The sequence below is a fragment of the Siphateles boraxobius genome, unplaced genomic scaffold, assembly GCF_051911475.1.
Source record: "Siphateles boraxobius isolate OS27281-9 unplaced genomic scaffold, OSU_SipBor_1 238, whole genome shotgun sequence".
NCBI classification, from domain to species: Eukaryota; Metazoa; Chordata; class Actinopteri; order Cypriniformes; family Leuciscidae; genus Siphateles; species Siphateles boraxobius.
The window spans coordinates 502,501-512,500 of record NW_027508853.1 but is presented as its reverse complement, the minus strand read 5'-3'; the positions used below and the strand labels follow the sequence as shown (position 1 = coordinate 512,500).

At 40.1% G+C, this 10,000-nt stretch overlaps 1 protein-coding gene across 1 annotated transcript in view; it reads right to left on the bottom strand.

Annotated features, from left to right (window-relative positions):
- The window catches only part of LOC143748480 (receptor-type tyrosine-protein phosphatase S-like), a 153,498-nt gene that overhangs the window by 51,690 nt on the left and 91,808 nt on the right, over window positions 1–10,000 (bottom strand). Inside the window, exons 12-16 of the mRNA XM_077240525.1 lie at window positions 8,179–8,448; window positions 7,723–8,036; window positions 6,949–7,216; window positions 1,737–1,873; window positions 967–1,111 (exon numbers count right to left, since the gene is read on the bottom strand). Coding sequence (XP_077096640.1) covers window positions 967–1,111; window positions 1,737–1,873; window positions 6,949–7,216; window positions 7,723–8,036; window positions 8,179–8,448 — 1,134 coding nt within the window. The remainder of the gene's footprint in view (window positions 1–966; window positions 1,112–1,736; window positions 1,874–6,948; window positions 7,217–7,722; window positions 8,037–8,178; window positions 8,449–10,000) is intronic.

Sequence of the window (10,000 nt, the reverse complement as noted above, 5' to 3'; positions counted from 1 at the left end):
ACCGTTAACCATCCTGGATAAACGAGCTTCAACAGCGTTACTGAAGAGCACTTCATCATCAACACACACACACACACACTAGTTATTATCACTTCATTTGAGCTGAAAAGACACTAAACTGAAGGAGGAAGAGAAGAAAAAGGTAAAAAGGCAGAAATTAAAAAACACAAATCCCGTCCAGTTTGGTGGCTTTGGCTTGTTTCTCAATAACCTCCTGAAAATACTTTTGGACATAAACATGACACACACACCAATGCATTTCTCAATGACAAAGATGGATGGATGGATGGAGGGAAGGATAAATAAACAGAACTGGGGAGGAATTCAACCGTTTTTGCCTAAAAACATCTTTTTCAATCACCACCGATCCAATTTAACCAGGTGTTTCTGCACAGGAGTATTTAAACGCAAACATGACTAAGCAAATTATAGATTCATAAACATCAGCACTATTTGGTAAGCCGGTGGTTTGCTGTTTTTTAACATGTGCTTTGGTGAGCGACCAGTAAAGTGCTTGTTTGAATAGCGCGTGTGCAAATGAACGACCCTATCAGCACATTACTGAGTGTGTGTGTGTGTGTGTGTGTATCAGCACGCGACTGAATTCCCCCGCAGCTCATAGTTAGTTTACACCGCCAGACATTAGTTGTGTTTCCGCTTCCACTCTGAAAACGAAGACTGAGCAAAGAAAACACAGATTTTAGATGCTCTGCACCAGCCCTGCCTCGTCCCATCCAGAACCACAGCGTATAGGAACCATCTCATTCTCAACCCAGTTCTGGAGTCCCGGGTCAGGCGGGACGGAGCAGCGGAGCAAGGTTTGGTGCAGAGCGACACACACTGTAAGAAACAGGTTAAATGTGCTCCACCTCAATCATCGACTGGTTCTCAGTCAGAACTGGGATTTAACGTGTGGATCAATCCGGCTCCACCAGACTCTTTCGGGACGGAGAGCGGCACACATACTTGCTTGCGCCGTGCGCTGGTTGATCTCGTTGGTGAACGCTCCGATGCCTTTGTTGGAAACGGCGGCCAGAGAGAAGGTGTATTCGGTGTTTGCACGCAGACCCTCCACCACATACGCCGTTCTGGGCTCAAAGTTCCTCTTCTCCTGTTGGACAGAAAGACGCTTTCAACACTATTTTAATGATCTAAGCTCATGGTCTAAAGCAAGTGCACTTAGGGCGTCCGAAACCACTTTTGCTAGTTTAACGACGGGATAAATGGTCGGCACTCCCGGCGCTGGTCTAAAAGTGTTGTTTCTATTCTTTTAATGAGTAATGGGTGAGTTTTGGGCGCAACGTGCAATAAACCAATCAGAGTCTCGTCTCCCATTCCCTCTAAAAGCCGGTTACGCTCGCGCCACAGTGGATTCGCTATTTACATGGAGGAATTTGCAAGCGGAAAAACTGAACGCTTCTCTAGCGAGAAAACAGATCTGCTCGAGCGCAAGGTTAAAGCTGTGTGTGTGTGTGTGAGGTTAAAGAACGAGCATCTACTGGACTAAGCGTAGCGTGTTGTTGGACCCGCCTATAGGCTCGTATAACTAACGCAATCTTTAAATAACAAATAAAATATTGCGCCATTGACTTTAGACCAGATTTCAGTTGGTCAACGGCTCAGTCTATTTCAGTTCCTCAAAATAGCAACGCTCCACCATTCCATCGGTTCAGAGGTTGATGCCGATCCCACTGAAATGTCCTGATTCGTGGCCCTCAAGTGGAGCCCGTTCTCACCTGAACGCCGAGATCTGGAGATTTGTAGATGAGTTCGTAGGCTTTCACAGGCTCTTTGGAGTACGCTGGATCCCAGGTCAACTCCACGCTGGTGTCGGTCACTTTACCCACCGAGAACTTCCCCGGCTGCCCAGGAACTGAAACACAGATCAGAAACACATGAGAAGCCTGTTCGGAAACAAAGGCCCGGATAATGGAGCCACACTAAAGGAACGGTGCAGAAATGCTCCAGTTCAGGGATGCTCCTTCGAGAGCCGCATGTTAAGCTGTGCGGTCACAGGAACGTGTTACGGCACGTTCACATTTACCGGCACAGTCATTCCAATAGGAAACCGTGTGATGGGGAGTAACTTTAACTCAAAGGGTTAAGGCCCGTTCACACCAAGGACGATAACGGTTAAGATGATGATAAAGATATAGTTCTAAAAATCGTCCTCAATATTAAACAATAGCAGAGTATACAGTTCACACCACAACTATAACGATAACGATATGGAGAAACGATATCGTTTGGATCACTTTCGGAATGATTGTTTGTTCCAGCTGTTGAAGGATAAAACTGACAGCCAATCAGAATCCATTCTAATTTAAAGGGCTCGCGCATTTAAAATGGCAGACGACATTGCGGAGAAGTTAATCGCCGAGGTCCCAGTCAAGCCTCTTTTCAAGAAAATGGATATGGAAAACAATCGTTCATACCCTCTGAACAAACAGAAGTATTGCCTCTGGTGTCCAGCGCTCGTTTACACAACATCGTCTTGCTTCCCCAGAAGTTGCAGTGAAAAAGACTAGGTGTTGTTTTTATTCCACTATATTGACTACATAAGCTAAATTCACTTTTGGATTATTATATCGACTACACTAGCTTCACTCTAACACAGCATATGCTGAGGACATCTACTGGTCAAAGCCAACAAGAACAGCAGAAACATGTTCAATGACATTGTACACACTTTACATTTACATTTATGCATTTACATTCTTATCAGTTCTTGCTTTCCCAGGGAATCGAACCAATGACCTTAGTGTTGCAAGCGCCAATGCTCTACTGTTTGAGCCAAAGGAAAGCACTTTGAAACCACTCAGAATAAACAGACCGTTATCGTTCGTCAAATATAGTTATCGTTATGGCTATCATTCTAGTTATCCTTCGTCAAATATAGTTATCGTTCTGGCTATCATTCTAGTTATCCTTCGTCAAATATAGTTATCGCTATGCTATCATTCCAGTTATCGTTCGTCAAATATAGTTATCGCTATGCTATCATTCTAGTTATCGTTCGTCAAATATAGTTATCGTTATAGCTATCATTCTAGTTATCGTTCGTCAAATATAGTTATCGTTATGGCTATCATTCTAGTTATCGTACGTCAAATATAGTTATCGTTATGGCTATCATTCTAGTTATCGTTCGTCAAATATAGTTATCGTTATAGCTATCATTCTAGTTATCGTTCGTCAAATATAGTTATCGTTATGGCTATCATTCTAGTTATCGTACGTCAAATATAGCTATCGTTATGGCTATCATTCTAGTTATCCTTCGTCAAATATAGTTATCGTTATGGCTATCATTCTAGTTATCGTTCGTCAAATATAGTTAGTGTTATGGCTATCATTCAAGTTATCGTTTGTCAAATATAGTTATCGTTATGGCTATCATTCTAGTTATCGTTTGTCAAATATATTTATCGTTATGGCTATCATTCTAGTTATCCTACGTCTAATATAGTTATTGTTATGGCTATCATTCTAGTTATCGTTCGTCAAATATAGTTATCATTAAGGCTATCATTCTAGTTATCGTACGTCAAATATAGTTATCGTTATGGCTATCATTCCAGTTATCGTTCGTCAAATATAGTTATCGTTATTGCTATCATTCCAGTTATCAGTCGTCAAATATAGTTATCGCTATGCTATCATTCTAGTTATCGTTCGTCAAATATAGTTATCGTTATGGCTATCATTCTAGTTATCGTTCGTCAAATATAGTTATCGTTAAGGCTATCATTCTAGTTATCGTTCGTCAAATATATTTATCGTTATGGCTATCATTCTAGTTATCCTACGTCTAATATAGTTATCGTTATGGCTATCATTCTAGTTATCGTACGTCAAATATAGTTATCATTAAGGCTATCATTCTAGTTATCGTTCGTCAAATATAGTTATCGTTATGCTATCATTCCAGTTATCCTACGTCTAATATAGTTATCGTTATGGCTATCATTCTAGTTATCGTACGTCAAATATAGTTATCATTAAGGCTATCATTCTAGTTATCGTTCGTCAAATATAGTTATCGTTATGGCTATCATTCTAGTTATAGTTCGTCAAATATAGTTATCATTAAGGCTATCATTCTAGTTATCGTACGTCAAATATAGTTATCGTTATGGCTATCATTCCAGTTATCAGTCGTCAAATATAGTTATCGCTATGCTATCATTCTAGTTATTGTTCGTCAAATATAGTTATCGTTATGGCTATCATTCTAGTTATCCTTCGTCAAATATAGTTATCGTTATGGCTATCATTCTAGTTATCGTTCGTCAAATAAAGTTATCATTAAGGCTATCATTCTAGTTATCGTACGTCAAATATAGTTAACGTTATGGCTATCATTCCAGTTATCGTTCGTCAAATATAGTTATCGTTATTGCTATCATTCTAGTTATCGTTCGTCAAATATAGTTATCGTTAAGGCTATCATTCTAGTTATCGTTCGTCAAATATATTTATCGTTATGGCTATCATTCTAGTTATCGTTCGTCAAATATAGTTATCGTTAAGGCTATCATTCCAGTTATCGTTCGTCAAATATAGTTATCGTTATGGCTATCATTCTAGTTATCGTTCGTCAAATATAGTTATCGTTAAGGCTATCATTCTAGTTATCGTTCGTCAAATATATTTATCGTTATGGCTATCATTCTAGTTATCCTACGTCTAATATAGTTATCGTTATGGCTATCATTCTAGTTATCGTACGTCAAATATAGTTATCATTAAGGCTATCATTCTAGTTATCGTTCGTCAAATATAGTTATCGTTATGGCTATCATTCTAGTTATAGTTCGTCAAATATAGTTATCATTAAGGCTATCATTCTAGTTATCGTACGTCAAATATAGTTATCGTTATGGCTATCATTCCAGTTATCAGTCGTCAAATATAGTTATCGCTATGCTATCATTCTAGTTATTGTTCGTCAAATATAGTTATCGTTATGGCTATCATTCTAGTTATCCTTCGTCAAATATAGTTATCGTTATGGCTATCATTCTAGTTATCGTTCGTCAAATAAAGTTATCATTAAGGCTATCATTCTAGTTATCGTACGTCAAATATAGTTATCGTTATGGCTATCATTCCAGTTATCGTTCGTCAAATATAGTTATCGTTATTGCTATCATTCTAGTTATCGTTCGTCAAATATAGTTATCGTTATGGCTATCATTCCAGTTATCAGTCGTCAAATATAGTTATCGCTATGCTATCATTCTAGTTATCGTTCGTCAAATATAGTTATCGTTATGGCTATCATTCTAGTTATCGTTCGTCAAATATAGTTATCGTTAAGGCTATCATTCTAGTTATCGTTCGTCAAATATATTTATCGTTATGGCTATCATTCTAGTTATCCTACGTCTAATATAGTTATCGTTATGGTTATCATTCTAGTTATCGTTCGTCAAATATAGTTATCGTTATGGCTATCATTCTAGTTATCGTTCGTCAAATATATTTATCGTTATGGCTATCATTCTAGTTATCCTACGTCTAATATAGTTATCGTTATGGTTATCATTCTAGTTATCGTTCGTCAAATATAGTTATCGCTATGCTATCATTCTAGTTATCGTTCGTCAAATATAGTTATCGTTATGGTTATCATTCTAGTTATCGTTCGTCAAATATAGTTATCGTTAAGGCTATCATTCTAGTTATCGTTCGTCAAATATATTTATCGTTATGGCTATCATTCCAGTTATCAGTCGTCAAATATAGTTATCGCTATGCTATCATTCTAGTTATCGTTCGTCAAATATAGTTATCGTTATGGCTATCATTCTAGTTATCCTACGTCAAATAAAGTTATTGTTATGGCTATCATTCCAGTTATCCTTCGTCAAATATAGTTATCGTTATGGCTATCATTCTAGTTATCGTTCGTCAAATATAGTTATCGTTATGGCTATCATTCTAGTTATCCTACGTCAAATATAGTTATTGTTATGGCTATCATTCCAGTTATCCTTCGTCAAATATAGTTATCGTTATGGCTATCATTCTAGTTATCCTTCGTCAAATATAGTTATCGTTATGGCTATCATTCTAGTTATCCTACGTCAAATATAGTTATTGTTATGGCTATCATTCCAGTTATCCTTCGTCAAATATAGTTATCGTTATGGCTATCATTCTAGTTATCCTACGTCAAATATAGTTATTGTTATGGCTATCATTCCAGTTATCCTTCGTCAAATATAGTTATCGTTATGGCTATCATTCTAGTTATCCTACGTCAAATATAGTTATCGTTATGGCTATCATTCCAGTTATCAGTCGTCAAATATAGTTATCGCTATGCTATCATTCTAGTTATCGTTCGTCAAATATAGTTATTGTTATGGCTATCATTCTAGTTATCCTACGTCAAATATAGTTATTGTTATGGCTATCATTCCAGTTATCCTTCGTCAAATATAGTTATCGTTATGGCTATCATTCTAGTTATCGTTCGTCAAATATAGTTATCGTTATGGCTATCATTCTAGTTATCCTACGTCAAATATAGTTATTGTCATGGCTATCATTCCAGTTATCCTTCGTCAAATATAGTTATCGTTATGGCTATCATTCTAGTTATCCTTCGTCAAATATAGTTATCGTTATAGCTATCATTCTAGTTATCCTTTGTCAAATATAGTTATCCTTATGGCTATCATTCTAGTTATCCTTCGTCAAATATAGTTATCATTAAGGCTATCATTCTAGTTATCCTTCGTCAAATATAGTTATTGTTATGGCTATCATTCCAGTTATCGTTCGTCAAATATAGTTATCGTTATTGCTATCATTCCAGTTATCGTTCGTCAAATATAGTTATCGCTATGCTATCATTCTAGTTATCGTTCGTCAAATATAGTTATCGTTATGGCTATCGTTCTTGGTGTGAACAGCCTTTAGGGTTGATCTGCTCACCTCCAGGCCTCACTTTGACGTGAACAGGGTCGGAGAAGGGTCCATCTCCCACAGATGTGAACGCCAGCACACGGACGGTGTAGGTCTCGGACGGCACGAGGCTGTGGATGGTCGTGATCGTGCTGTCCTGAACGTTGTGGATCTGCCAGTTGCTCATCGGCTGCGAGGGATCCATGGTGTAATACACCCGATAGCCCTTGATCAACCCGTTGGGCTCCTCCGGCTCGTCCCAGCGCACCATCACTGCGTTCTGGGATATGATGCGTGCCTGGATTCAATTCAATTCACGTTTATTTGTATAGCGCTTTTCGCAATACACATCATTACAAAGGAGCTCATTGCAAAAAAAACTTTTCTTACTCAGTATTTCTGTCTTGTTTTCCGTCCAAATATCAAACATTTCTTAAATCAATATGCATTTACTAGATGAGTAAAATGACATAAGATATTGAGTCTTGTTTTCTGGGCAAATAAATAAAAAGTGAGTTTTTGTTTAAAACAAGCTAAATTATCTGCAAATGGGGTAAGAAAAATAATCTTGGTTCTGTTTTAATTAGCATTATTTAAAAAATTTAATTACTCATCTAGAAGAATTTTTAGATATTTGGACTGGAAACAAGACAAAAAAAATAAGAAAAATTAGACATTTATTTATGCAGTGTACAGTCCATATTACAATTTAGAGTGATCTGTATGTATTCCAGAAATGTACATATACAAAATCCCAGTTAGCTAAAAATGTATTAGTTTAAGGAATGTAATAATTGCAGATGCCTGGATGCTCCTGGGCGGGCTGGCGGGCGCTTGCTCTCCGGTTCGGGCCTCCACACGGCTGCTGGGCGGACCCTGGCCAATGGTGTTGACGGCTGACACGCGGATCTCGTACTCGGTGTTGGGGTACAGGCCGCCGATGCTGTAGCGGGTCGTGGTGATGGAGTCCACCGTCTCGAACTTGCTGTCCGGGGATTTGGCGCGGTACTGGATGATGTAATAGGAGACGGGGTCGGGGTTACCAGAGTCCCAGGTGATGGTGACGCTGGTGGGGGTCGTCTCCGTGACGATGGGGGTGCCAGGAGCTCTGGGTAAAGCTGAGAGCGAGAGGCTTTTTAAGGACTACAACAAACGGCTGATCGGAACTACAATGATCTTCTTCACGGGTTAGTGACATCACAAACCCTAAAATCTACATAAGCCCTGGATTTGTCTGTACAACGTTACGTCTTTCCTTACACTTGACGATGACTTGCGCCACGGCCTCGATGATGCCCAGGCTGCTCATGGCGACGCAGGTGTAGTTAGCCGACTCTCGCACGCCGTTCAGCTCCAGCACGTTCCGGCCCACGGGCATCTCGTCCTCCGGCGTCAGGTCCTCGGAGTTCAGCATCCACTTCACGTAAGGCATGGGGGAGCCGACCGCGACACAGGTGATGTTCACGCTGCCGCCCGGCATGATCTCGTGGCTGCTGGGGAGGATGGTGAAGCGGGGGGGAACTCGGCGGACTGGAGCACAGAGAGGGAAACAGAGGACAGCGGGGTAACAATCACAGCCAACACACACACAACCTGAGCACAGCTACACACTCCAGCAACACACGCTTTTCTTACGCAGTAGCTTTGTCTTGTTTCCAGTCCAAATCAAGATGCATTTACTAGATGAGTAAAATGACATAAGAAATTATATCTTGTTTTCTGGTAAAACAAAAAAAAATTAAGTGAGTTTTTACTTAAAACAAGCTAAATTATCTGCCAATGGGGTTAGAAAAATAATCTTAATTCAAATGCAAAACAAGAAAAATTATCTTTAAAAATCTTTAAAAACAAGATTATTTTTCTTAACCTGTTGGCAGATAATTTTGCTTGATTTAAGCACTTAATGAAAAAAAATGTATCAGAAAAAAAATAAGGAATTTCTTATGTCATCATTTTACGTATCTAGTAAATAAGAATTTTTAGATATTTGGACTGGAAACAAGACAAAAATACTAAGTAAGAAAAGCATTTTTTGCAGTGCAGCTAAAAGGACAAGTTGCTAAATATAAGCGCTGACTAGCAGATGCAACGGAATAATAATGTGTTAAGGAGAATCTGAGATGGAGCTAAAGGTCAGAGCCGTGTCTCTCCTGCCGGACTAATGCGCTCGTACAGGCATGACTGTCGCTCACAGAAACCCAGCGAGAAGAGTGTGTGTTGAACACCGCCATGCGCTCGTACAGGCATGACTGTCGCTCACAGAAACCCAGCGAGAACAGTGTGTGTTGAACACCGCCATGCGCTCGTACAGGCATGACTGTCGCTCACAGAAACCCAGCGAGAAGAGTGTGTGTTAAACACCGCCGCTCCTCCGCCCTCGCTCTGAGCTCGGCTGGACACTCTGCTAAACATGCCGTTCTCACTCACTATTTGTGTCTCATTTCCAGGACAAATATCTAAAAATTCTTAAATCAAGAAGCAATTACTAGATGAGTAAAATGACATAAGAAATTATATCTTAAATTAAGTGAGTATTTGCTTAAAACAAGCTAAATCATCTGCCAAAGGGGCTCGACTGAAGCGCTACACGGGTCACATGCATGCCTGAACACGCTTACAGGGGTCAACACCACGGCCAACACACACACACACACTTACACGTTCAGGACACGGGAAGATAACGGGTGAAACATTACTAGTCAAAATGTTCACTAGTGTGTGACGTGATGACAGCACTGATCTGTGTATGTGTGTGTGCGTGCGCGGGTGTGTGTGCAGGTGTGTGTGTGCGCGGGTGTGTGTGTGTGCGGGTGTGTGCTGGTGTGTGTGTGTGTGTGGGTGGGCGGGTGTGTGTGTGTGCGGCTGTGTGTGTGCGGGTGTGTGTGTGTGCGGGTGTGCAGGTGTGTGTGTGTGTTTGTGTGTGTGTGTGTGTGTGTGTGTGCGGGCGTGCGTGTGTGCGGGTGTGTGTGTGTGCGGGTGTGTGCTGGTGTGTGTGTGTGTGTGGGTGGGCGGGTGTGTGTGTGTGCGGCTGTGTGTGTACGTGTGTGCGGGTGAGCAGGTGTGGGTGTGTGCGGGTGTGTGT